Source organism: Megalops cyprinoides, chromosome 16 (genome assembly GCF_013368585.1).
Source record: "Megalops cyprinoides isolate fMegCyp1 chromosome 16, fMegCyp1.pri, whole genome shotgun sequence".
NCBI lineage: Eukaryota > Metazoa > Chordata > Actinopteri > Elopiformes > Megalopidae > Megalops > Megalops cyprinoides.
Window position 1 is genome coordinate 6310758 of NC_050598.1, and position 27305 is coordinate 6338062.

The 27305-nt window shown below is 47.1% G+C and overlaps 4 protein-coding genes and 1 long non-coding RNA gene across 5 annotated transcripts; 1 reads left to right on the forward strand and 4 right to left on the reverse strand.

Annotated features, from left to right (window-relative positions):
- Positions 1-1106: 1106 nt before the first annotated feature.
- Positions 1107-10887, forward strand: si:dkey-219e21.2 (E3 ubiquitin-protein ligase TRIM39). The gene is made up of 10 exons (XM_036548453.1): positions 1107-1162; positions 2572-2692; positions 3134-3232; positions 6299-6430; positions 6937-7074; positions 7704-7832; positions 9706-9757; positions 10054-10080; positions 10197-10223; positions 10355-10887. Exons 1-10 carry the CDS (start codon positions 1107-1109, stop codon positions 10885-10887), a joined length of 1314 nt encoding a protein of 437 aa, XP_036404346.1.
- A 2182-nt stretch (positions 10888-13069) lies between these two features.
- LOC118791171 (killer cell lectin-like receptor subfamily G member 1) lies at positions 13070-17320 on the reverse strand (the record flags this gene model as incomplete). Its single annotated transcript, XM_036548454.1, has 4 exons — positions 13070-13223; positions 14631-14755; positions 14923-15083; positions 17221-17320. Coding segments are annotated over 4 exons (540 nt in total), but the record flags the coding sequence as incomplete, so codon positions are not given.
- A 10-nt stretch (positions 17321-17330) lies between these two features.
- LOC118790644 lies at positions 17331-19135 on the reverse strand. Its single transcript, XR_005005510.1, has 3 exons — positions 19010-19135; positions 18150-18251; positions 17331-17355 (listed from the first exon to the last, which is right to left on the reverse strand). It is a non-coding gene; the product is annotated as an uncharacterized LOC118790644 (long non-coding RNA).
- Positions 19136-19442: 307 nt separating this feature from the next.
- LOC118791686 lies at positions 19443-21112 on the reverse strand. Its single transcript, XM_036549150.1, has 2 exons — positions 20684-21112; positions 19443-20267 (listed from the first exon to the last, which is right to left on the reverse strand). The coding sequence occupies exons 1-2, from the start codon at positions 20885-20887 to the stop codon at positions 19704-19706; spliced, it is 768 nt and encodes a 255-aa protein (XP_036405043.1). The 5' UTR covers positions 20888-21112; the 3' UTR covers positions 19443-19703.
- On the reverse strand, positions 20934-26458 carry LOC118791172. The gene is made up of 8 exons (XM_036548455.1): positions 26004-26458; positions 25291-25325; positions 24780-24884; positions 23707-23908; positions 23309-23411; positions 22584-22846; positions 21797-22293; positions 20934-20937 (listed from the first exon to the last, which is right to left on the reverse strand). The coding sequence occupies exons 1-8, from the start codon at positions 26148-26150 to the stop codon at positions 20934-20936; spliced, it is 1356 nt and encodes a 451-aa protein (XP_036404348.1). The 5' UTR covers positions 26151-26458.
- Between the last annotated feature and the right edge of the window lie 847 nt (positions 26459-27305).

Here is a 27305-nt window from a genome sequence, read left to right on the forward strand (position 1 = left end):
TCAAGGTGTGGCGGGTTTTCCCTGCTATGGGCAGGTAGCTACGGCCCCATATGAAGCAAAATAGGGGAAAGGTGAATCAGGCCATGCACAATCCATGTGACAACATGGGTAAATACATGCATTGCTAGCTGACAGAGCTGGGTATTACTGGCAATATTTTGACAAGCCCTCCTTTGATATGGCGCTCACATTCAAAAGCCATCTCAAGTGTGTTTCCAATGACTTACCTGCCACCCAAATTAGAGAAGCATTTTCCTTCAGTGTTGACACAAAGCAGTCTGTGCATGTATGTTTGGAAACGGGGAAGGAAGAGAGCTGTTCTCATCAGCTGTTATAACAGGTGTACCTTGACATGACCCTTACGGTAACTCTAACGATAATTGCCAGGAGACGTGCACAGGAATATTCCCCGTCGGTGTGACGCATATGCCTGCAGCCATAAAAAAGTCCAAAGATCCTGCATTGTTAGCTCCTAACAAAAACCCCTGATGTGCTCTGTTCACTGTCCAGTCTTTGAGACCTTCAAGAGCACGCACTGGCCGCTCTTCCAACACAGGGTAAGCTTTGCTGTCAGTTCCTACACACTTAATAAAATTAATACTAATATATTAATATATTACCATTTATTAATATGAATATTATTAGCAATATCATCACAAAATTAAATATGCAAAGATATGAGTGTGGACATAACTTGAAAAGAGTTTACAATGTGGACAACACTTTAGTGTTGAAACTTTGTTTCTCAGTATGTTTGTCATGCAATCATATTGTTTCTGATTTGAATTATTGCTGTTATTGCTGCTGTTATATACCGTATCTTCTGACTCAGTGCAGTTATTGTACATGTAAAGTGGATAAGCACATATAGCACAGAGATGCACATGATATCTAATTAAATGAAAGGATTTTTTTAGAATAAAATCCTGTAGCAAGTAGCTCTAATACAACATTAAACTAGGCTATCCTGGCAATGTTGTATTACAGGATAGCCTAGTTTTATACAACATTAAACTAGGCTATCCTGGCTGTTGTGTTGAAAGTGTTTGTCTATTGGTGCACTACACAGATACTTCAGGTCACAAAGTGAGGTGACGAAATTCAAGATGAAGAGCATCCTGAAGGAGAAGACGCTTAGTAAGTCCCCTGTTTGTGTGATCCAGTGGAGACGTCCATTGTGATAATTCCTTTTCCGTATAATCTGATGAATATTCCAATTGGAAATGTTGGGAATTTTCCAATAAGTTCTCATAAATCATCAACTTCAGTTTTTTATTTCATTTATTTTGTCAAGAACTGGGTCTGCAGCACTTGGCTAGCAAGACGCAGACACTCCAAAATGTGTAACATAAAACTGTGTTTCAATCATTACCTTAAAAATAGTTTTATCTTTCCATTTCAATTTTCACTAGTTCCTTTTTAATACTGGAGTACAGGCACTGGCGTAAATATCAGCGGTGCAACCGGTGCAGCGCACTGGGGCCCAGAAGCTGTCTGGGGCCCATGTAGGAAGGAATATAATTTTTTGCTGCTTTACTATTGTTGGTGGGCCCTCTCGCGCATTGACCGTTTCACTCAGAAAATAACCGTTCAACGATATCACTAGAATTACTTGTAATTGTGATAGCTATATATACCACCTTCCCACCTTGTGTATAACATGTAAGGTTTTGACTCATAGCCTATTTTTATGTATTTTTATTTGTCCTTATTGAAATGTTCCAAAAATAAATATTATTTCTACCACCACTTATTTAATTTGGTTGCTTTCTTCTCAAAGGAAGGAAGGCTTGCTGGGAAATGCTAATTTGTTTGTCCAATGACTTTGCACCCTGTCATTTGTCATAACTTGCGTGGACGTCCTGACATCAATTTTTTCTCAACGGTTCAACCTTTTAGCAAGAAGAAGTGTTCTTCAGCAAATGGACGATAAGTTAGCAGCGTAAATAATGTTTAGCACGTCCAAACAAAAAAGCAGCACTCAAAAGAGGAAGGAAAAAAGAATGTGCTTGTATTTGGGGTGGAAGAAAAAAATATTTGCACCGGAGCCAATTACAATTATGTTACACTACAGAATACAGGTTTGGTTGTTGGATTTATAATTGTGCATTAAGCGTGTTGTTATTATAGTTTAAGGTCAATAATAAAATTATAGTATTAAAGTTAATAATGGTAAAATTTCATTTCTGGTCTGTAATGTGTGATGTCTTTGGTGTGTGCTATGAGATGAATAATTCAGCAAAATATATAATTTAGTGTTTGTAGGTTTGATAAAGAGTGTATTTATCTGAAGCACTGAGTGTATTAATTTGAGTATGTGGCTGATTGAGCTCTATCAAAGACTGTATCAAATTCCTATTCTTCTGTATTGCAGGGAAAGAAAATCATCTGAATAATTAATCATTAATATGTATCTGTATAAGATGCAATTTAAAGTGGGGTTTCCTTTAGTTTTAATAATCATTGTGGCCAGCTGCATTTGCAATAATATCGGAATTTGGGAGGGTGAACATGTGCTGATCCATCCCTGCTCCTCTCAGAGCTCCATTGCTCCAAGCTGAAATTCGAGAGCGCGGCCCAGAGCAACTCCATCGGAGCCGTGCGCTGGACCCTCCCGGAGGAGAACTTGCAGGCACACAGCTCTGCCCCCAGCAATCCCTTCAAGAGCCCCTCCAGCTCCTCCCGCCCGCAGGTACGCCAACACCGTGGGGGGGAGAGCGAGAATGCTGTGCGTTTCTCTACCACTGCTTCAGGAGTCAACGGTCAACGGTCGATGTTAAAGCTAGTCATAACCCACTCGCCGTAAAAACCAGCACGTGTGTCTTTGGCCATGGAAGTTTTTTGCCATACTGATGAAAGCGGTTGAACACTGGTGGCTGAAGTTTAGTAGGAAGTAGAATGATGATTAGTGTGATGGAAATAAGAGGAAGGGGGAAGGAGAGATTTTGAGGGGTCAGAGACAGAGACCGACTCAAGAATAATTGTGTAGGGGCTCTACAGTGCTGAGCTTCACCTTATAGCTGAAACGCGGCAGCTTTGTGAGTCAGTCAGGATGGCAGACAAAGTGCCAGCTTCAATACATCTCACACCCTTTATTCAGTGTTTTCTGTCTGACTTTCTGTCCATCTTTCAGCAGCACCCCAGACAGCAGGGCCTTCAGGATCTACGCAGCCTGCAGGAGTGTGTCAAGTTCATCAACCACTGGAAGGAGGAGGTTGTACGAGTCTGTAAGGTAGGCCTCAGGAGGGGAGCAGTGGAAGATAGGGGGTGGGGGGGTATGTTGTTGTGTAATGGGTTCCATAGTTGCCCTCTGCATGGCTTGTCAGCTGTTTGTTTCCCCGGCAGTGAGAGACAGATTAATTATGTATCAGCATGTAAAAGTTCCCATAGTTCCCCTCCCCATGGCGCCTGTGCATTTTTATTGCAGTATGCTTTTATATAGAGTCACTGTTTAAACTGTGTCATGGATGATATTATGCATAGTACCAGTCATCTAACCCTTACACAGACTAACCTGTGAGAGAGGTGAGCAGGCGTACAGTCATATTGGTGGGTGACGGGTTGGGAAGAGTCAGGAGACAGGAGAGGGAGGCTCCAATCATCGGGTGGAGGGAGCAAGAGGGTTTGGCACGTAAAGGGTGAGATGTGCAGACCAAAAGATGAGTCAGAGAAGGAGCAAGGCAAACGATTGATGGAGGCAAAATGGATGAGGGAAGGGGCGATACTGAGGGTGATACTGAGGGAAGGATGAAGGACCAACGCCAAAAAGAGACAGGGCACAAATGCAATCTTCTCAACAGGTACCCATTAGAGATGCTGCAGCAATCACCTGCTTCTTAGGCGCTTGGTTCCGTAGTTTGAGTTTATCGGCATCACTTTCTATGCAACACCTGCCTATAGTGTATTCATAACTCTGGATAAGAGCATCTAAAAGGCAAATGTAATGAAAATTTGTCAACATATAAATCATTTTAATGTATTATAAATGTGACACAATATAGAATGAATAACAATGTAAGCGCTCTTAATTCCTCATTCCATTCCACTCAGGCCAGGTTACAAGGAATATAAATGACCACTTTTTCAAAAACACCCATCTCTTGATTGCGCCATAGCCAGGATAACCTGAAAGGGATGGCGTTTTTTTTATTTTTTTAATGTGTGAGATATCTGCAAAGCCACCCCACCCCACCAGCCTGTGGTGGAGTGCTGGGGTTTCCCCGCCCTCGTTTTTCTTCCTCTCTCCACTTCCTTCTGTCATTTTTCCCCCATGGATGGGCACGTTCCCGCTGACACAAGCAGAAGTTTCACAGCAGGCTCCACTGCTATCTGGGTGCAGTTACATTTCAGAGCAGGGCATTTCCTTGTGCTCAGTGCTGTGAACTTTTTTTAAAGATGAAGAGCTGGTGCCAGTGAGGCGGATGCCTTCAAATTCCTGTCAGTTCAGTATGACTTTCAACCAAAGCTATAAAGCCACTTTGGATCCGGGCCAGAAAGTGCGGCTCCATTTCTCAGTAATAAATGATGCGTAGCAATAAAGTGTAAAAATAAACCGCTAAACTAGACCAATAACTATTTCAGGTCGGTACTACTGCATTTCATGCCTTACACAACCTTTGTTTTATGACAAATTGTAGAGGTGACACTGCCTTGAACCTGTTTGTTTCAACTCTAAAACTTCAGTTGGATTGTCGTATGACAGAGTAATTTTCCGGAACACATACGCCCACCAGCCTTAAATTTCATTAAGTTCACCTCCCTCCTGCCCAGTTTTGTTCAGTTAACAAGGCAAATAACTGTATAAGGCAAATACGTTTGTATTGATTCATATTGATTAATGTCTTCTTTTCCAAACTGGCACATTCTTCACTGTGCTAAACAACATTTAATTATTAAAATCATTAGGGTTATTTTCACATTCATATCTAAAAAATTCCATGCTGGTCACCGCTTCCTTGCAGTTTTGTTCAAATTAGGGGAAACCAACTGGATATAGCTTTGTTTACTTGGATTATTTTCCTGTCAGAGCTGGTGCATTTTTTCCTGGATCAAAGGGTGTGAAATTATAATAATAATCACATCATCATTTAAACCAATGGAAACTAAATTGAAAGTGCTCACTCAGTACCTCCCACCCTGTAAGATAACTCAGATACCAGCCATGATTAGTCATCAAATAACTGACCTGAGCTGTGCGTGTGAAAGAGGCAGGGTAGAAAAGATGACATCTGCTAATGCCATTTATGGCAGTTCGATAAGCGTTGCCCTGGGAGACTTACAGGCATATGTGTTCAATATTGAGATCCCTCTGTGACCGATGACAGGCGCACTGTGAGGAGATACTGTGGCTGTTATCACAATTTACAGCCTCATAATATTAATGGTGCCTTATCTGAGGCACACGTATTAAGAGGGGTTGAAAGGTAGGTAGAGACATAGGGTTACTGGAACAGAGGCATCAGATCAGAGCAGGCTGGCACAGGGGCTGTTGGAACCATGGTCATAGGGGTAGGGGTTTGATATGAGAGCTGATTTATGGGGGGACCATCATGGCTTTGGTGACGCAGACTTGCTGGGATGATGAAAGGGTAGTCCCAAAAGATCAATCCTGCCTCAATACAACACAGGTACTGTTCCGTCACTGGGAGGCATTAAAAATGTAACAAATGATTTTGGCCCCAATAATTTCCCGGCAGTATATATTCAGAAATGATGATCAATACGTTTATTTTCATTTGCTTCATGTCAAACTAGTCAATGAAACAAACTTGGAAATCCTGGCAAATTTCACAATTTTTTCACCCCTCTGATTATGGATACAGCACGCCAGGGAAAATTAGCAGCAGTTAATAAAAATACAGTGTAAAAAAAAGTGCCAACAGAGAAGAGCCATCAGAATGTTTGAAGGTCAAAACTTTACTTGTGGTGGACTGGCCAAACTAGTGCACCTCTGGGATACTCCGGATTCTTTCATTCTTGTTTTATTTAACTTCCATTTTACTGGGTGGGGTCACTTGAGAACCGATTCTGTTTTGCAATGACGACCTAAGAGAGGGAACTGTTTAGTCAATTAAGAGAGAGGATTATTAGATAGCCGGATTGAAAGAGCCTGAGTGGGACAGGTTGTTGTGGCCATATAATGACCGTGTTGTGATGGTGACAGTGTGCGCTTGCCGAGCTGTGTGCAGCAGTCCTCACAGTGTATAGTATTGTTTCCCTGAGGGAAATAACCCCCACTGATGTGATGTGAAACGCTAGCTGGCTTTTTTTGACCATCTCTGTGCTCATGTGATTTCAGAACAGCAACGATCTAGGGGAGGGCCCCAGCAAGGAGGAGCCCCACAAAGCGGACTCCCGCACCGAGCGCAGCCTGGAGGAGAGCCGAAAACTCATCCTGCAGTGGGCGGACGAGCTCAAGAGCGTGGACACGGTGAGGCATGCTGGGAAGGCGGAGGCCACAATGGGCTTACGCTGGACGATCACGGACTGCAGGGACGGAGGAGGGTGTGACAGAGAGAGAGAGAACGAAAAAGAGACAGAATCAGGCACACGTGCATCCGGATAGACAGTCTCAGGCTATGTGTGAAAAAGGGGAGGGGGTGGAGTCGGATTTAACCTATGAGAAGCAGGAAATTGAATGATGGTTTCCCATGTGACTGACAGCAGCGTAAATATGTCTTCAAAAATGCAGATCCCTAAATCAGGCTGCTAATGGCAAAGCTAAATCTTGACTGTGTCTGCGCTTGTCTGTTCGGCACAGCATCATGCGTGACACATCTTAACCCTTGAGAATGGGGGGGGCTGTATCCCACTCTTACATCAATGTAGCCAGCAAGGGGGAGGTGGACTTAGAGCTGAAATCAAACCCGTTACAGCAGGGAGAATTCCACATCCTCTGCACACTGCAGTCCTGAGCGTCTCCATCTGTCTCCCCAGCTGTTTAAGGAGTGCCCCTGGAGGCAGGAGCGGGATGAGCAAGAGGCCCCGGAGAGCAAAGACGACGATGAGAACAATAACAAGCTGGTGCAGGAGAGGATCATGGAGTGGGCCAAGGAGCTGCACAGTGTGTCAGAGGTGAGTGGTGTGTGCATGTTGTTGTAGACCTGTGTATTACTGTGTCTGTCATGGTTTTTTAGCATTATTTAGTCATTGTCTTTGTCACATTGTCTTTGCCTGTACCAAGGTGTGTGCCAGTGTCAATTCACCTGCGCAGAGCTGTGTGTGAGAGTCTGTTTGTCTGCGCAGAGCTGTGTGTGAGAGTCTGTTTGTCTGCGCAGAGCTGTGTCTGAGAGTCTGTTTGTCTGCGCAGAGCTGTGTGTGAGAGTCTGTTTGTCTGCACAGAGCTGTGTGTGACAGTGTTTGCCTGCGCAGAGCTGTGTCTGAGAGTCTGTTTGTCTGTGCAGAGCTGTGTGTGACAATGTTTGTCTGCGCAGAGCTGTGTGTGACAGTGTTTGTCTGTGCAGAGCTGTGTGTGACAGTGTTTGTCTGCGCAGAGCTGTGTGTGACAGTGTTTGCCTGTGCAGAGCTGTGTGTGACAGTGTTTGTCTGCGCAGAGCTGTGTGTGAGAGTGTTTGTCTGCACAGAGCTGTGTGTGACAGTGTTTATCTGAGCAGAGCTGTGTGTGACAGTGTTTGCCTGTGCAGAGCTGTGTGTGAGAGTGTTTGTCTGCACAGAGCTGTGTGTGACAGTGTTTGTCTGCGCAGAGCTGTGGGGTGCCGGGGGAGGAGTTGGCTCAGATGCTGCGCATGCTGGGACTGAGGAAGAAGAGGCTGGTGAGCCTTCTTCCCCTGCTGGAGTTCATCACCTGGTCCCTGCTGAAGGAGGACAGCAAGGTGAGGCCTGGGGCCTGGTTACACATGCACACGCGCACACACACACACACACACACACACACACACACACACACACACACACACACGCACACACACACACACGCACACACACACACACACACACACACACACACGCACACGCGCACACACACACACACACGCATACATCCTGCACTTCTCATATTTGTTCCACGTCATTTCAGACTCCATCCGCTCATGCTGGTCACTGTATAAGCTGTGGTGACATTAATGGCTCACGGTGGCTGACTTCACATGCATTTTTGGGTCAGGTGGTGGGCAATGGTAAATGAAATCAGGACGATCATTATCTTTCATTATCAGATCATTATCTTTCATTCTGTATCCCTCCATTGAATGTCCTTGAGGTGTTTTTAAAGCACATATTTCACGTGTTGTTTGATGTACACGTGGGCCCTAGATGTCCCATAAACTGTTTTGTTTTTTCGAGATTTCGAGTTTTTACTACTTTTTTTTTTTTACTACTTTTCCTTCCAAATGTCTATACTACTGTATGTCAGGTAGCCTGGTAGGTGAAAACATAAGGAGAGTTAGTTCTGATAATGAAGCTTATATAACTCACAGTCGTGCTTGCGATGGTAACTGACACCTGTACTAAATAATGGGGGCAATTCACAAAGGTATTCGTGCCACCTTATCAGTGTGCAGTAACAACTAGATACCTCAAGGTTAACGAGGGCCATAAAACAGAAGACATTTGGAGCAGTTTCTGACTTACGGGAAATACACTCCAGTCTCATCAAGATACATAACTGATTTGAGGTGTTGTAAACCATTCAGTTATTAAATAATAAATACATAAAGATACATATTGTTGGGCAAAAATGAAAGTTAGACTGCTCAAAACTAGAAAGAAGTGGCAGCCATAAATGTGGGCATTCTGTAATTCAAATATACACATACATAAGTGCATACACAGACTGGAAGTTGATTTTGACTGACAGGAAAATCATTTTATAGTGACTTTCAGATTAAGAAATGCAAAGTGCCTGCGAAGACCAAGACTCTCACAGATATGGATTGTTAAATTAAATAATGTTTAATCTCCAATCAATTGGGGGATTAAATATCTTTCAATTTAAAATGTTTAAGGAAATATTGTTTAATCTCTCAAGTGTCTACTAATGTTGCCTGCCTGCCTGTTTGTGGCATCCTTCACAGTTCTCACAATTTGTGGCCCTTTCCTTCAATGACTGATTAACTGCTACCTTTTTTACTGCGAACTTTGGCCATACAATTAGCCCTGTTAAACTGGTGCAATAAAGCTGTCCACGAGGGACAAGAACATGCTGCTCACGTAACAGTCATACAAACACACATAATGTTCCTGCAGTCAGGGGGTCCACACCATCTGTAGGGTCGGAGGTGTCAAGTTTTGTTTTATTGCCAGCCGCAGAGCTCATTAGCGTATCTCCACTGAGCCAGTGGAAAAGTTTGAGGGTGACCCAACTTCACACTGTCTGTTTGACAGAAAGATAGCAGCCACTGGAGAGATCGGGCTTGAGGTAATATGATCGGCTGTTCATGCCAGGGTCACAGCCCACCCTCCCCAGCAGACACGGCCGGGGTGGAGTGGTGTAGGATTAGAGCACTCGATCAGAGGAAAAGCCAAAAATGCCGTTCAGTCTGAGGGAGTTCGTTCTGTTGAAACTGATGGCTGCACCCCCATTGCAGCCTTCAGCCTCCAGCAGATTGGTATTTTTTATTTTGTATTTATGGGTAACTTGCGTACACTTCCCAATGCAAACTTCAGCGAAGAGGATCAAACCCCCTCTGAGGGATCGGAGATTTGTGCTACCATCTTCTCACCCTGTTTCTCCCATCTCTCCTTCAGAGCATCGTGCCCCAGCTGTGGTTGTCAGCCAAACAGCGCACCTGGAAAGCAGGTGAGCCAGACTCACTGTAGTTCTGTGAAGCCACTGACATGCTCTGGTGGGTTGTACACAAGGAAAATAAAACCAAGCTAATTGGGTGACCCCTTCCCCCAGTGATGTCATCTGTGTCTTGTTTCTATTGGAAAAGAATTCTCATAGATACAACAGTTGTGATGGAAGAAAATGTTATTAAATATCCAGCTGTAAAAACTGGAAATACATAAAATGTCATACCTGTGAGCAAAATGTTCAGTGTATTTTTTTCCTAACAATTCTGTTTCTGATCTTTTTTCCTCCCCTCTGAACAGGAACTCCTAGATACATTCCGAATTCAGGTAGCTACCTTCTGCATTCATTCACATTAATGTATTTTTAAAATTTTGATTCTTTGATTCTTTTATTCATGGCCGTGCCTGTTTTTACTGAGAGCTTTCCTCTTCTTTCCCCCTAGTTTGGAGCTGGATCACCAGTGCAGCAGGTAATTATTCTCACATCCACTAAAAGCATGCTCTCATGATTAGTGTGCTTGGAGATGGGTCTGTGGTGTCTTCTGGATAGCTGACAGTGCCTCTCCCTGCCCCCCCCCCCCCCTCCGTCTTCCCCTCGCAGCCGACGTGACCCTTGACCCCATGACCAACCACCCCTGGCTGCTGCTGTCGGACGACCGGCGCAAGGTGCAGGAGGCCCACGCGGAGATGGAGGTAGCCTACAGCACACAGCGCTTCGACGTCTGGCCCTGCGTGCTGGGCTGGGAGGGCTTCGACTCTGGCCGCCATTACTGGGAGGTGGACATGGCCAACAACGGCTACTGGAGGGTGGGCGTGACCACGGCCACGTCCAAGAGGCGCGGCCGCTTCGCCATGGTGCCGTCACAGGGCTACTGGACCCTGTGGCGGAGCACCCGGCAGTTCTACGCCTGCACCAAGCCCGAGACACCCCTCCCCGTGGGGCTGGTCCCGCGGAAGCTCGGCGTGTACCTGGACTACGAGGAGGGACAAATCTCCTTCTACAACGTCGAGAACAAGTCGCACATCTACACCTTCACCGACAGCTTCAGGGGGAAGCTCTACCCGCTCTTCGCCCCGCTGGACGGCCGGACTCTCATCACAGTCTCCTCCCCCAACTCCGTCACTGAGTTCTGAACACTCCCCCCAACCCCCACAACAAATCACCGCTAACTTCCCTTTGCCTGGTAGGTCAGATTCCCCCCTCCCTCTCCAAAACCCCCTTCTTACCCCCCCCAATGTCCCACTCTGACAGCGGGGAAATGAGCGCCCCCTGCAGATAAGGATCACTAATCGCCATCCTGCTCTCAGTGGTATGTCAGAGAGCAGGGCAATGCTGCTGTCCACAGCCCCGCTGTAATGCCTGAGAAACGCTGTGGAGATACACAGGCATACACATACACAGGTGCACATGCACTCACACACACACACACCCTCACATCTACATTCTCACACACAATTGTAATACAAAACAATTTGAAGGACATAAGATAAATTTATCTAAAAAATTAAAAGTGCAATAACTATATTTTGGTAGCCAAAAATATCATTACCAAAAGCAAGCACCAGGATGTACTGTAAACTGAAAGCATTTACACTCTGATCCTATTTTCACTAAACAGAACATTTTCCAAGCACTTAAAGAATGGCTACCTTTATATAGAGTATATTAAAGTATAGCTATGAATCTATAAGTGTGTATGTTTATATTTATATATAGAGAGAGAAATTGAAAGCACTGATGAATTTGCAATCATCCCCTTTTCACTCTCAACTAAAAAAAAATCTCCTAGTGTCTGAATAAGCTGCCGTTGTGGAGTATATTAGAATTATACACATAGCTGTTAATATAGAAGTGCAGAGAGCAAGAGTGATTGAAATACAATGACAATCCAAAGCGGATCTGTGATGTGGTCAAATTATATATTTTTCAAATATTTATATTATATGATGCATAATAAGTGTTATATTCTACAAATACTGTAGTAATGTTGTTAAGGTTTTGTATAATGTTGGAATTTTATGCACCTTTAAAGATCATATGTAAAAAATAAATCAACCACAAAGTACATGTTTTGTTAAACAAAATATCTGGACTCAGTTTATTTGAAACCATATTTCATCCTCCTCATCCTCCTCAGATGTGCTCAGACAGCTCTGATTCAGCATCACAAAAGCCACACATTACAAATGATTTGCATTTTTTCTACATTGTCCACATTCTAGGAATAAAAAATACTGTATTATATTAAGTATAAATCAGAGTTACTGTTCTGTGCTAGCTTTCTGTGCCACAATTTGATCACGATTGGCACAAGAAAACTGATTTTTAGGCTGTTAGGGCTGAATTTTAGCAACATTGTTATCTTATGTGGGAGAACAAACACAGTGGGCTTTCATAACCAAAAAAGGCTGAAAGCCTGCAGTACTATTTTACTTATGTGCCATTTTTCCCTTTCTTCCTCCTGTTCCTCCTGACAGTTTTTTTGTCTCAGATTTGGCATATGGTTTGTAAATAAGCAAAAAGAAAACACTTTTTACTGTCCTTGGTTCACAGTCATACAGCACGTGGTCAGATTTTTCCACAAGCCAATGGCTTTGCAGTCATTCACCTCTACATTTTGCCCCAGCTGTGCTTTCATTTTATTTGCTATGCAATCTTGGGTGGACTTCAGCAGTTTCTACTCTAATATTCTAATACTGGAACTCAAAACATCCACAGTGTAACCACTTCCAGTACCGACTTAAGGGTTGTATTTCTGGCTTTCAACTGTGTATGTATCAATAAAACAGCTTGAGCAAACTGAACTGTGGCTCCCAGGGTGGTCTTCATTGCAGCATTCTTTGCTCTGTGGTAGAAATTCAATGCGAGTGTGCTGGAGACTCAGGGGCTGGTAAGCATCAAGGCTCAGGGCTTCCCATAAGTCTACAAGTGACTGCATGTGTGACAGTGGGGCACTGTGTAACTGTAAAGCAGAACATGTAGTCTACGTGTTTAACGTGCGTGTAGGTGTGTGGTTAAGCCCTTTTTTGTCTGGCTGTGTAAACAGCAGGAGGAGGTACAGAGACATGGTTTCGAGTTTACTTATTTAGTTACTGAGCGTATTTGTGTCTGTGGGAGTGCATCTGTGCTCCCTGTGTATTTAGGTGTAATCACACCTACACTGACACGTGATGTGAGGAATGCCTGAGTTTTAGAGCGCTAGCTCAGCATGGCTTGGCCTACACTGTATGAGGCCAAAAGAGTCCCTAGAGAAAGGCTTAGTTTTTCACCAGTTGCTATCCCCAGAGAGAGGTCCAGACAGGTCCCGTCTCCGTTCTAAGCCAGAGAGGCAGGGCTGCTTGGTTTTCGGGGATTCCATGGCTTCTCGCACACCCAGGGTCCGTGTGCTTCACAGCTGGAAGCGAACAGACTCCCGTCTCCCCTGATGTCCGCACAGTCTCTCTCTTCAGAGTTCCACTGCACCTCAGACCTGCCACACACACATACACACACACACACACACACACACACACGTTTTTAATACCGTCATGGCATGAAGCCTGCTGGTTCAGGTATGGCTCTACCTGGTTGTCCCCCATGGTGCTTCTTTGTTCAGGCGCAAGAAGTGACAATGAAACTCCACCCCCAATGGCCAAACTGCCACCAGATTGGTTAGACAGATAAGATTGTGGGCAGGGCAAGTGAGCTGCGCACTGATACCCCTGAAGGGAATGGGGGCAGGTTGCAGGAAGGAAGTGAGGTGACACAGCCCAGTTCCATTGGCCGAATGGTTCAAGGGACAGAGAAAACCTGGCCACAGAGTCACAGGTACACAGATGTCCCGTTTTCGCCCAGTGTGCTTTCTCCCTGGTACCCTGTCCTGCTCCAGAGATCTGCTCAAGAGCTACAACATCGTTAGCAATCAAAAAACCTATCCTGATGTTGTGTCACAAGTGCACCATCTGTTGCATTTCTTGAGAACTGCAGTTCCATACCACTCACTCTCTGCCACACAGGTGGTTTTGCTACTGTGTATTCTGGTCAAGGTAACAGTGGGCACAGAGCTCATCAATGTGCTGCAAAATCAACTGATTACACTTGCAAGGGGCCCATCTTTGTGATGTTTTTTTTTTATATACTTCAGATTCTGTCAGAACACAGTGCTTCTGAGAAAGTTCTAAAAAATAAGAACACCTAAGAAATCAAGCATACATGCTGGTGTTTATTTTTCCCTGTCCTACAAGCCAAGCAACTCCTGCCCTGCTTGTTGATACAGACAGGCTGCAGGGTCAAGCAGATGACCCCTCTGCAAGGCAGAGAGCAACAGCACATAGGACCAATACAGGGCCCTGAAACCAATGTTTCTCTTTGTGTAGCATGTGAGACACTGTTACCATTCCTTATGTTTGTTTCTATTTACAGATGACTTAAATTTATCATACTGAAAGCTTTATCATAGATGAGAAATTCCACCATACAATAATAATAACAATAATAATAGAAACCTTTTATATGAATAACTGTCTCCTAACAATTCTGGTTCAAAGTTTCACAATACGGGATCGGCAGACTTTATTACACTGATGATATACATTACGATCTATGCAGTAGGAGATTTGTTAATTTTTAACAGGGGGGATGGCAGATGCACACACAGCACTCCCTCTGCTACTAACCAGGGGATGGAGAGGGGGGGTGGCAGGTTAAAAAGGGGGATGCATTTTGGTCATTTTGCTAACAAGGGGGATAGCATCCCCCTTCATATCACCTACTGGATGTATGTATAATATAGTGATAGATACATATATAATTTTATGCTGATTATATATACATTCATAATAAGATACATACAGAGCATTTCATCTATCTCCCCCTTCCAAGAAAAAGAGACACTTACAGGGTGTGGTCTTGATGGGGTTGTCCGTCCTCCCACACCCACTGCCCCTCCTCCAGCCTGTCTGTTAGCCCCACCCACAGAAACGCCATGGGCTCATACGTCCCCATTTGCGCCTGGATGACCTCCTGCAGGGGCACACATCCCTGGTCACAAAGATCTGTGCACAACAGTTACTCCCGCACATCAATCCTCCCTCCCTCGTCCTGCCACCATTTCACCTCAACCCACCCTCCCGCTCCACCCCTCCCCCTCCCCCTCCCCCTCCCTCCATCCTCCTCTCCCCTGTCCACACCATCTCCCGGTGGTCCCTGATGACGGCCAGGTGGGCGTCGTGCTGCTGGCAGAACGCCGCGCTCTCGTTCCACTTGCGGTCCTCCTGCAGGCCCACGGAGAAGTAGTAGCAGCTGCCCCTGGACCACAGCCAGCCGCCCGGGCACAGCTGGCACCGCCAGTCTGGAGCGTTGCGGGGGAGAAGGCGGGTGGGAATGCGGGGGGTTATCAGGTCTGAAGCAACTCACGTTGCCCAATGTTTCTTTATTAATCTTGCTCAGAAACATGGAACTTACAATTGATTGTCTTGACCATCTGGTGCTAGGCTATGACAATGAACGTATCACATATTTCACACTTTGCTGCTAAATAATCAGTGGTTTTGTTTCTCTCAATCAGCTGGCTGCTCATCTGCTCATTATCTGCGCATGGTATTATCTGCGCGTGTGTCTGCACTGAAGCGGCAACCCTGCCTCGAAGCCTCATCATACGCAGCGCAAAGGCAAGGGAGTCTATCTGTGCTAGTCCATCGAGGGAGGTCACACAGGAAGTTTTTTAACCATTTCTTACATTAACATATCATTACACAGGAGGCCCTGGGTATGCTTTGGTATTGTATTGGAAAGATACACTCCTGATGGGTATATTGTGCTGCACTTGTGTGTTGGGCCAGGTACGTATTGGCGGTGTCAGCTTTGTGTTTGACACTGGCTCCTGTTTGTGTGTGGTTGATGGCTTCCTTGTTCCTCAGTTTTGTGTTGTTTTGCTGAATGCCCTTTGTGCTTGACTTCTGGAGCAGCTCTGGAGAACAGAGTCCACTGGATATCAACAACATAAATGTATTGTCAAATGTACTCCTCTTGTACACTACTCAGGAAAAGAGTCTACTGTGTCTCAACAATGTAAATGTAATGTTAATTGTATGTTGTTTGTCCCTCTGGATAAGCGCATCTGCAAAGCGGCAAAATGTAAATGTAAATATGTGTATAATTAATTTCAACAGCTGTAACCCTCACCCAAGTTTATCCCATGGTAGAAATATACTGCGCAAAATATATTACACAACAAATGGAGCAGAACATTAAATATGACTTCTTACTGGCCCAAAACCTCACTTCACCTTCAGCCCTCAAGGTTTCATGGATTCACATTACCAGATAGCAAGAAAGAACATCTTGCCGTTATATGATACAGATATAACATAATGCAATCCTATATCTACAAGAGGGTGACGGCTCAGGGCTAATCCCATAGCTGTGATCACATGTTAAACATTTTGAGCATGCAGCCATGACACCTTCCTTCTCCCGCCTGACGGCTGAAGCTAAGTGGGGCGGGGCTTGGTTAGCGCTTAGGATGTAGACACTGCATAAAAAAAAAAAAAAAAAAACACATTTGTTGCAGGATGTGGTGTTGGTGAGCCAGCAGGGGGCACTCTTACCTTGAGCAGAAACCATTGCCTCAGTGCAGTGACAGTACGCAGCGCTGAGGACAGTGCGCTATGAGACGCTGCCTTTCACATGTGGCATTAAACTGAGGTTAAACTGACTCACTGTGCTTATTAACGATCCGATGGCACTTATTTAAAGAATAGTGGTTTTCCCCCCGGTGTCTTGGTCAAATTCCCCAAACAGGCTCTCTGACCACATATTGCTGTCTGAATGCAGGCTGTCTCTTATATTCCCTATCCTCCTTGTTTCACCAGACTGTCACTGTGAATGTAAAATGAGCTCGAAGTTGGTTAGGTAAAAAGGTTAAATAGCCACTGTGTCACAAACACACAGAGAGGCAACAAACCTGGAACCAAATATATAAATCATGAAAAGAGACTCAAGACGTTTAATCTGTTTAGCTTCAACAAAAGAAGGGTAAGGGCTGATCCGACTGAAGTTTTTAAATTTCTAAACAGGACTAAAGTTGCCCGCAGGAGCCATTTCAAGCTTAGCTCTGTCAGCAGAACAAGAGGACATATGTGTAAATTAGCTATCATTACATCTCTGACTAATATTAGGACGTTTTTCTCTCACTTATAAAGTTGTAAATGTATTCACAGCACAAGCAGACAGCCTTGGGGCATTCAAGACCAAGCATGACACAGCCCTAGAAAACAGTCTAGATTATAGATGGAAAGACAATCCTGGCTGGGCCGAATAGCTGGGTCTCGTCGTTAAACTTTTTTAATTTCCTCAGCAATTTAGCTTTGTTTGAGTGAGTCTCTACACTCTACAGTGTTTCTCCCTCACTGTGAAAGAGAGAGATCCTTGTGAGAGTCACATTACTGGTGTTGGTGGATGGGGCAGGGCGGGTCTGACCACGTCACCTTGGCTGATGCGGTGTAGCAGGAGAGATGTGGCGCGGAGCTCGGCCCGGCACTCCGACAGCTGCCCCGCCGCCTCGGCAGCCTTCCCAGCATCCTCTGCGCTCTGCTCTGTCCCTGGCGCGCCCGTGCTGAACACTGCTGAAGGTGCACACTTGTTCAGTCCTGTATCAGAGGCCTCAATAACCCTCCCTTTTTTTCCCCTTACTCCCTCCCTAATCTCTCCTCATCACCACCGATACACACCGATCCACTGCAGAAAAGTTTTCATTTCATTGCCAGACACAGACGACTTTCTGTCTTCAACATCTCGTACTTTTCATAGGGTTCGGCCACACAAAAAAATATGTAAATTTATGTGGCTAATCGCCCTTTTCCAACATTTCCCCTCAGCCAGAAACCCACAGGCAGCAGTCAGATCATGTGGTGAACAGGAGACAAACTGGCACAATTCTTTGACATTATTACCCCCCCTTTTGAGCAGGGGCTACCAAACAGGCACACCCTGAGCTTCCTCTAGCAGTGTGCCTCTGAACGACGCTCCACCTCCTGTTCAGAGCCACATCTGTTTCAGCAGCAGTAAAAGTAAGCGTGTCAGATCTAATGAGCGACCGTCCTGATGGTGACGCTCCTTATTGCCAAATGGTACACTGGATCCCTGAATCGGTCACATTCCTCAAAACATCCCTTTCATGTGCAAATAAAGCTGAATTAATCACCTAAGGCACGTGGGAGCAGCATACAGGGAGCCTACTTCTTCTTTCGTGCTCTGTCTATGCACGTGACTCATAAAGCTACAGAAGAAGTGGACCTGCCGATGAGAACCACGCTGTCTGCTGCAGCTGAGTATTCATGAGAAGCCGCCATTACCATCCCGTAAATAGGGCTGTGGTGACAACAAAAACAAGTAGCAAACGAAGAAAAACCCTCACGTGACAGGACTAAGGCCAGGAGTAGCCCCTTCACCAGCACCGCGATGAGCAGAAAAACGGCCACCCGCCTGGACAGCCAGCATCGCTCTCGGTGGCCTCTGTCTGGAGAGGACAAACAGCAGTTACGCAGCTGAAATTACTCACAATCATTGTACCAATATTCACAAGCACAGCACCATGAGGGAGGACATTACCGCGTGTCCCTCGAAAAAGGAGAAGTCCCAGTTTTACCAGCATTTACTCAAAGCTATTTTTCGGACTTTTTTTTACATAAAAGCTCATTCAGCCCAAGTCAAAAACACCTGGCCTGCCTTACTGGTCCAGCTTCCACTGGCCACAGAAGGATTTTCCACTGTGAACTCCTTATAGACAATACTAATATCATGAAGGCACAGTGGCATTAGCTCTAACCAAAAGCTGAGGAACAGATGCTGTCGGCTTGATTCCCCAGTGGGCCGCTGCCGTTGTACCCTCAGGCAAGGTACTTAACTCAAATTGCCTCAGTAATTATCCAGATAAATGGATGACATGTAAAATAATAAAAATAAACAATGATATTTAATTGTAAGCTATGCAAGTCGTTCCGGATAACAGCATCTGTTAGGATAATGTAATGCAATTAGATACGAACAGTGAACAAATTAGTTGGGAATGTGCCTCCCTCACATTCACTCTCACCAGGAGGGAGCAATAACAATGTGGGCGGGCATAATTACCCATCTACCAATCCGAGTTACCTGCCGCTTTGCCGGGCTTCCTGAAACGGCTCGTAGCGGTTTACGGAGCTCGTAGCGGAGAGACCCTCAAAGCAGACCCTCACCTGGAGAGTAAGCAGCTAAAAAAAGAGAGGTCTCAGATACCTGTATGAGCGCTGCAACGCTGCGGGCGGCTCTGCACCAGCTCCATTTTCCCTCTTCCCTCCGTTTTAGGTGTTCTCTCCACCCCTACTGCAGTACTCTGTCCCTCCTCCGACACAGCTCCCGCCTTCCCCCTCTCTCGTCCTCAACCCAAATGGGGCTCCTCTCAGTTCCTCCAGTGTCCTCTCTCTCGCTCTCTCTCTCTCTCTTTCCCTCTCTGCCCACTCCACCCTTCCTCTCACACGCCCGGCCTCCAGTCATGACTCGAGTGCAGGCACAGAGAGGGAAGGTGTGAAAAACGTTACTTCTGACTCTCTCACGCCTCGATGTGACACACTGACTGCTCCCTGAGAGGGAGTATTTCAAAACAGCCACACACAAACAAAAAACAAAAACTCAGTTTCATTTCACTCTAGTGTATTTTTTTAAACCTGGGAACATGGACGACTTTAAAAAAATATAAATGACAATATTAGCCCTAAACTGATATTCTGTAGGGTTTTTCTCTTATGTACAAAATAGACAAAATCAATAGAAAAGCCACACAAGTTCAGACTGCTGTTGTCTGCTTTGTTCATCCTCTTGAGCAGCACTCTCTTCTTCTAAATTTTAACTGGCAGGTTTGACGCCTCCACAGGGGTGTCTCAGTTCCTGCACTTGCAGATGCAGGTTCTCCCAGGCCACGCCTCTCCAGGCCCTAGCGGAGCCCCATTGGCTGGTGCAGGAGGCAGGCGAGGTAGCAGCACACCTCCCAGGCGCGGTCCAGCTGAGGGGCGGAGCTGTGGGGGTGCACCGCCCGCAGGTAGCGGAACGTCAGCACCTTGTCTGTCAGGCTGCGCACGCTGAGAACCTCCCGGGAGGGTGCGCCCGTTGGAGGGGGTGGGGCCGCCCCGCCCTCCTCCCCCCCGACCAGGTGGGGGGGCAAGGCCAGGGGGGCCGGACTGGGGCCCCCGGGGTCGTCGGCGTGGTCCTCCCACTCCTCCAGGCGCAGGGAGCTGGCGAAGCCCAGGTAGCCCTCGGGCGACGCCAGGGCGCAGCCCCGGTGGTGGGACAGGAAGCGGTAGGGCTGCGGGGACTGCCACGCCCCCCCGGCGGCGCCGCTGTCCCCCGGCCGCCCCGCCGCGCGCTGCCGGTCCCGCGAGGACGCGTCGAACAGCAGGTCAGCACACTCCAGCACCGTCAGCTCACGGCTGGACCCCACCGTCAGCGTGTGCCTGGGCTGGAAATAGCTGATATAGCGCTGGCTGCACTTCACTGGGATCTGAGACAGAGAACAAAGGGTTAAACCAGCACACAACTGCACAGGCCAAAGCACACACAAAAAAGGGCCCGCAAGACTGTGTTACACCAGACACAGTACAGTACCAGCTATCAGCTGTGTTTAAAGCCTTTCCAAAAATATTATCAATTCATTCAAAGGAGATGGTTAAAGGCATTCTTCCATGAGCCACAATTACTGTAAGCAAAGGAGCTTCAAAGAGGCATTTAGACAGAAATAGCTCTCCCCACCCCTGTGCCTAAGGGACTGAAACACAGCAAAGCCACTAACCCCTGTTCCGGAAGGCTCTATGACTCAAAAAACCAGGTCAAACTGGTTCAGTTAAGAGCGCAACGAGCAGTTCTGGTGTAACTTCCAGACCCGAGGCCGGGTGACGGTGCGTTTGCCCCTCCCCCCACCTGCTGGAGCCTCCGCTGCAGCAGCTCCATCCAGTGCACCCAGATGCGCGACACGGTGGACTCGGCCACGCGGAAGCGGAAGGCCAGGTCCTGCAGCAGCAGGCCCAGGCGCAGCCGGGTCAGAACCAGCAGCAGCTGGTCCTCCGGGCTCAGGAGGTTCGGGGCTCCTCCGCCGGCCCCGCCGCCCCCGCGGCAGTATCCCATGATCCTCCACCGGACGGACTCGGCCGTCTCCCTCTCGCTGTCCGCGTCACCTGGGAAGAGGGAGGGGTCCACCTGGGCAATGGGAGTGGAGTCCTGGCACAGATGGTGCAAAAGAACAAGGGTTCAACAGGTAGCGTGTAGCATGGAGCTGGTAAAGAGTGCCACTTCTGTGCTTTACCTAACTCTGGCTTGTGAGAATGCAAGTTAAAGCACCCTCTGTGCCTGGATGGCTACACTCCACTTAGACACAAATGAGCCCAGCTGTGTTTGGACATGAGCTGGCAGACCAAAGTTTCATGCAATGACATTACATTACACCATAATTTAGAAGACACCGTAATCCAGAGCGACTTGCAATTTTATCCATTTATGCAGCTGGACATTTACTGAGCAGCTGTGGGTTAAGTACCTTTCCCCAGGGTACAACAGCAATGCCCCAACAGGGAATTAAATTAGCAACCTTTGGGTTAGATGCCGTGCCCATGACCACTATGCCACACTGCTCCCTAACATTTAGAGTCTGCACTTGTTAGAAAATAAAAATAACCAAGATCATTTCAATTCACCTCTGACTCCTTCGGGTGAGTCAAACAACAACTGCGTGTAGGTACAACCGCACAAAGCTGTGAGCTGTGCAGTTACTCACAACTCACAGTCCTGATGCCCGTTGCATTTTCTCTTCTCTGCTATGAGCACGTGTGCAACACACGTATGTGGCCAGAGGTGGTCTGCAGTGGTAAGGAGCAGGGCGTATAACCCAAAGGCTGATGGCTCACTGCTGTTGTACCTCTGGGTAAGCCTATTAACCTGAATTTTGCCTCAGCAAATATCCAGCTACATAATTGTGCAACATTTATAAAATCGGTGGTCATTCTGGATAAGAGCGTCTGCAAAGTGACTGTAGCGTACATTTTAACGCTAGTCTCCAGACTTTGTAGACGGCAGTTAATATGCACATCGGGCCATGTTACCAGAGATGGCGGGTCGGACAGGCTGTCTTCGTCCTTCACCACGTCCTGCTCCTCCACCCCGCCCTCCGCCTCCGCCTCCGTCTCCAGGTCCCAGCCCAGCCCCGCTCCATCCCCGCCCTGCAGGAAGGCCAGCAGGGCCTTGAAGTGGGCGTAGGAGTGGAAGCCCGTGTAGAAGCGCAGCCACTTGGGCGGGCCGCGAGCCAGGGCGCGGGCGCTGAGGGCGGTGGGGCGGGGCGGAGCCTGGCTCCGAGCGCGCAGGTGGGCGTCCAGCGAGAGCGCCGCCTCGGCGCTGGCCTGCGCCTGCTGCCGCGCCCGCCGCAGCTCCTCCTGCAGGCTTGCGGCCTCGGCGCGCTGCTGCTGCAGCTGCTCCTCCAGCACCCGGATGCGGGAGTCGCGCGCCGCCGTCAGCGCCTGCATCTCCCACTCCCACTGCTTCTGCAGAGAGACACAGAGAGCATGGAGAGAGAGGGAACCACTCCCACTGCTAACATACAGAGAGAAACAGTCCCACTGCTAACATACAGAGAAACAGTCCCACTGCTAACATACAGAGAGAAACAGTCCCACTGCTAACATACAGAGAGTGTATGAGGGTGCTCTGGAAAAGGCTGGGTGTGAGGGAGGGACAGAGAGAGCCGAGGGAGACACAGGATGAGCGCCCAGCCCAGCATGAGGCGGGCCCTTTGGCTGCTCCCGCGGGGGCGCACCAAGCCCGGCTCCCTCACCTTCTTCTTCTGCAGCAGCTTGTCCTTCCCCTCCACGGCCTTCTGCAGGCTGAGGAGGGCCTGCTCCTGCCGGTGCTGGTCCTTGGCCAGGCCGCGCACCAGGGCGCACAGCCGGCCCGGCTCGGTGGGGATCGGCAGGCAGCCGTGGTCGTTGAGGAAGCCACGGCGGCTCCACACGCCCAGCTGCACCTGCTGCACCGTGTCGCTGACCACCTCCATCAGCTCCGCCGCCAGCGCCAGGTCTCCCAGGCTGGCCGGCGAGTCTGAGGCCCCGATCACAAGGGGGGGACATAGGGAGAAGGAGAGGGGGGAGGGAGATAGTGGAAATGGGAGGCAGGGGAGGGGGAGAGGAGAGTGGAGGAGGGGACAGAAGAGAGAGGAAAAAACATTACTGTGTGCAAAGTGAGCCTGTAGCGGTTTCGGTTCACGGGATGCCCGCAGCAACCGTAACCGCTCAATTTTGCCTGATGTCGCACTCATGCACTTGTGAACTCTAAGACAGACCCACATAAGGCAGTGCACCACCATTCTGAAGACAGTGTCACTATGCCTGACGTTTATCTGTGAAAAGATGAGGAGCCACGCAAACAGTCAGGAAACAGGAAGCAGGGTGCGGCCACTATGCACAGACAGCCCGTTTGGGGACCCGATCACGGCAGCCGATTTCGGAGAAAGTGCCGGCCCCTGCTCTTGCGGTGGAGGGGTGTGAGGGTGCGTCTTCCTACCTGCACTTCGCCCTGCCGCCTGCTCCTCCTGCCTCGCTCTCTTTCCTCTCTTCGGCCAATCGCGAACCTTCTCCAGCCTCTCCGGCTCCACCTCTCCCTCTCTCTGTGGGACAGAGCGCGCGAAAACACAGTGAACACAAGGACAACCAATTTACCTCTAAAAATGAGAGCACGGCCCTGGGAACAGCACCCATGACAACAAAAAATAAAGTGGCCCTTCAAACATAGTCTATCTACTGTACAAAGTCTTCGAACTGAAGCCCTGCAAGCTAAATGCAAATTCAAATATGAGAACACTTCTTATAGCTCAGTAACTCCCTCGTAAAGAGATTAGTTCTAGCAAGCCACTGGGGAAAGGATCCACTGCTGCCATGCTTTCACTCATAACTTTCTTGTACCTTCCTCTTGCGGAAGTCAAAGAGCGTGGGCACGGCGGAGTCGCGCAGCCGCACGGTCTGCCCGGTGCGGTCGAACATGTCCGGGGCGAAGTGCAGGCTGCAGAGCACGCTGTTCTTGGTGGGCACCCAGAGCCGGCGGTCGCAGCTCTGCCTGCGCAGCGCCGAGCACCACTGCAGCCTGCGCACCGGGTCCTTGGGGAATCTGCGCAGTCGCCGGGGGCATGGAGAGAGACAGCCAATCATAACACCTGCTTTTCAGATGCCATGGTTATGTTAATGCTCAACAACCTGAGGTCCTTGCTGTTTTACCCCGTGTCTGTGACTGCTGCTTATTAACTTCAGTTTCACATCATTGAGATGCTGAAGTCTTTTTAGGAACTTTGTCAGGTTTTTGTTTCGTTTTTTTACTACTTCCCAATATGTGACCGTAACAGCTTTGTATTCACACAGTGCCTGGTGTAATTAATTTGTGGGGATACACTAAGTAGTACTAACAATTGAATTAAACCAGTCAAAGAGTGAGTACACACAAAGTAGACACTACGTAGGTACAGTAAAAAGACACAGTTATTATGTGTTAAAAAGTGTCCCTTGCATTTATTGTTTGTTTGAAGGATTTATGTTGATTAATCCAAGGCTTTTGTGTAAAATCACAAGTCTCTTTTTTCACAATGAAACACAACAAGCACACAAAACTAAAGGGGGTTAAGAGTAGAGAGCGAGAGGAGGGGAGGGGAAAGGGCTGCAAGGCAGAGCAGTGTAAGGCAGTGCAGATCCTCCGACTTAAAACGGTGGAGGCCACAGGACCTGCTTTGGTCTGCCTTCATTAAGGGTAACAGATGAAAGATTATAGGCCTCCTTCATTCATTCAGAGGTGAAGGTGGAGAGGCAGGCCTCTGAACTCAGTGAAAAGTGACAAAGAAAAGGTCAAGGACCCCATTCTCTATTTTATTATTATTCTTTTTAAACAGGCGAGAAATGAAGGATCTTTTTTAAGTAATGTCTATGATTTGTACTTGCAGGTGTGAACACCTGTGGATGAAGACTATGAATGTGTGGTGGGTGAGGAGTACCTGTGAAAGGTGATGCCCTGTTTCAGGGTGTCTGGGCTCCTCTCCACAGAGCAGTTGATGGCCACGCAGCTAGATGGCATGTCTCCCTGATTGCACTGAATGCTGCTGTGAACAAGACAAACGGCACTCATCTGCGTTGCTATTCTCGCATGTATGTCTCTGTGTGTACATTCGTACTGCTTGATGACGACACACTGGTCTTACGTCATTGCTGTTTATTAGCAACTAATTTTATTCTGAAAAATAAGAAATGAACATTGCACGTTTTGCTAAGCTGAGCAGGTTTCTCCGGTACGAGGAGGAGCAAGGGAAACTGAATTAACCTATTGTGTTAGCTAAATGGACAGAGAGCTTATTGGGCATCCCTTTGCAGGACCAAAAACTGTCAAATACCAAAATGGAAGAACTACAGCTAAACACGTGACTGATGATGCCCCGTGAAAATGGGCAAATTATATGTTGGGTTTCGAGCAGGTTGTCTGTAGCAGTGTGTATATGATTTTCTACTTACGATAGAGGGCTGATGTTCCTGTAAATTGTGAGGTCCTACGAAACATAGAACACAATTGCTAATACAGCCAGTCTGGCTAATAACATGGCTTGTCAATTAGCAGGCAGTATGCCGTAGCTAACATTACAGTACAAATGCGACGAAATACCCCCCCCCCCCCCCTACGGTTAAACCAATGGATCCTTGCCAGAACAAAGCTGAGGCTAACGTCCAAGAAACGAGATAATAAAGGGATAAACTCAGCTAGCTACAAAATTATTGCAAGATTTATCTAGACATGTCAGCTACTCAGCTAAACCTACCTGAAATGACATAGTGTGAACAGTTACCTAGCAAGCTAGCTAAGGGAAATGGCTATTTAACACTGGACTCTGGTTTCGTTAACTAGCAAGCTATTCTATTTATGGCATTGACGGCTACCTTGCAAGCCAAGTAGTTAGCCTGCTAACGCTAGCTGCCTCGGAGTCGGAGTCAGAAGCTTTTAAGTCCGGGGAAGGGCATCTCGAACGACGTTCCCAAACATTAAGCCTTGGTACGGGTATGGTGTAATCATTCCAGGCAAACAGAAAAGGTACAGCTCCTTTGTTGAGTCTTCTCTGTCCCCCGGCCGTCACAACGAAATCACCTGTCTGGAAATGCCTACTACAGAGGCGAGAATTTTGAGTGGGACTGAAGTTGGCTCTACGGATCTTAATGAGCCACTGAGCCCGTACCTTAGGATCGATTGGAAAGCGATGAAAACTAATCTCCGAGTTGTACCTCGACGAATTAGCACATCGAGGCACACAACAGTGTAGAGACGTTTTCTTCTCTTGCCGTTGATATGTTAACCTTTTCTCCTTAACCTTAAAAACACTCATTATCGCTATTTCTATCCAAATTTTCCCGCAATTCTCCTCACAACTATTACAATAAACTACAACCGGAAACAGTAATGCACACCACGCAGAATCCGGAAGTTAAGAGACGCCATCTTGTGCACCGGGCGAATTGTGAGGTCCTACGAAACATAGAACACAACTGCTAATACAGTCAGTCTGGCTAATAACATGGCTTGTCAATTAGCATGCAGCATGCCGTAGCAAACATTAAGGTACAAATGTAGCCAATTGGTAGAAATGTGACGACATAACACCCCCCAGGTTAAACCAATGGATCCTTGCCAGAACAAAACTGAGGCTAACGTCCAAGAAACTAAATAATAAAGGGATAAACTCAGCCAGCTACAAAATTATTGCAAGATTTATCTAGACATGCCAGCTACTCAGCTAAACCCACCTGAAATGACATAGTGTGAACAGTTACCTAGCTAGCTAGCTAAAGGAAATGGCTATTTAACACTGGACTCTGATTTCGTTAACTAGCAAGCTATTCTATTTATGGCATTGACGGCTTCCTTGCAAGCCAAGTAGTTAGCCTGCTAACGCTAGCTGCCTAGGAGCAGCAAATAGACTCAAACGGCTAGTTAGCTAGCGGTAACATCCACCTCCCCACTGCAACGAAGCTAGCTGGCTAGCTAGCTAGCCGACAGTGTTCATCGTAACGATGAGTAAATCTTAAAAAAGAAAAATTCAGGCTATTAAATTATTTGATAATGCGACAGCTTCTCTATAGAATACGAGGCTGTTGAATTTGCCTAACTGTTACATTGCACACGTTAAAGAGCCACCAAAAGCCAAAATCCAACTTACAGGTGAATTCGCATATGAAAGAGGAATATTTCTTCACCGGCGAAAGATGGCGGACGGGCTGTAAGTCAGTCAGAATGACGTCACCTTCTGGAAGCGATTTTTAAAGGCGAAGCAAAGATCCTGAACAGAAGTGGACCGTGAAGATGAAGGGCGATCATTGTGTGTGAATTGCGTAACATTATACGCACGCAAAACAGGAAATGGAGTGTGCTGCATTTTGCTCGAAAGTCGTTGAGCTTTTTTAGCTGCCAGAACGCGATAATCCTGGGTAACGAGGTGTGGTATAATATAAGCATGTTTCAAAATGCATGGAAAAAACACCTT

What these genes read in the sequence shown, in the direction of transcription:
- si:dkey-219e21.2 (XM_036548453.1), top strand. Translation starts at nt 1,107, where the DNA reads ATGAAGAGCATCCTGAAGGAGAAGACGCTTAGTAAGTCCCCTGTTTGT. An exon ending in CCAGCTCCTCCCGCCCGCAG is followed by an intron (nt 2,693 to 3,133) that starts GTACGCCAACAC and finishes TCCATCTTTCAG; the next exon opens with CAGCACCCCAGACAGCAGGG. An exon ending in CTGGATCACCAGTGCAGCAG is followed by an intron (nt 10,224 to 10,354) that starts GTAATTATTCTC and finishes TTCCCCTCGCAG; the next exon opens with CCGACGTGACCCTTGACCCC.
- LOC118791172 (XM_036548455.1), bottom strand. Translation starts at nt 26,150, where the DNA reads ATGAGTGTTTTTAAGGTTAAGGAGAAAAGGTTAACATATCAACGGCAA. An exon ending in TTGACTTCCGCAAGAGGAAG is followed by an intron (nt 23,412 to 23,706) that starts GTACAAGAAAGT and finishes TCTGTCCCACAG; the next exon opens with AGAGAGGGAGAGGTGGAGCC. An exon ending in GGCGGCAGGGCGAAGTGCAG is followed by an intron (nt 22,847 to 23,308) that starts GTAGGAAGACGC and finishes TCGGGGCCTCAG; the next exon opens with ACTCGCCGGCCAGCCTGGGA.
- LOC118791686 (XM_036549150.1), bottom strand. Translation starts at nt 20,887, where the DNA reads ATGGGATACTGCCGCGGGGGCGGCGGGGCCGGCGGAGGAGCCCCGAAC. An exon ending in TGCAGCGGAGGCTCCAGCAG is followed by an intron (nt 20,268 to 20,683) that starts GTGGGGGGAGGG and finishes TCTCTGTCTCAG; the next exon opens with ATCCCAGTGAAGTGCAGCCA.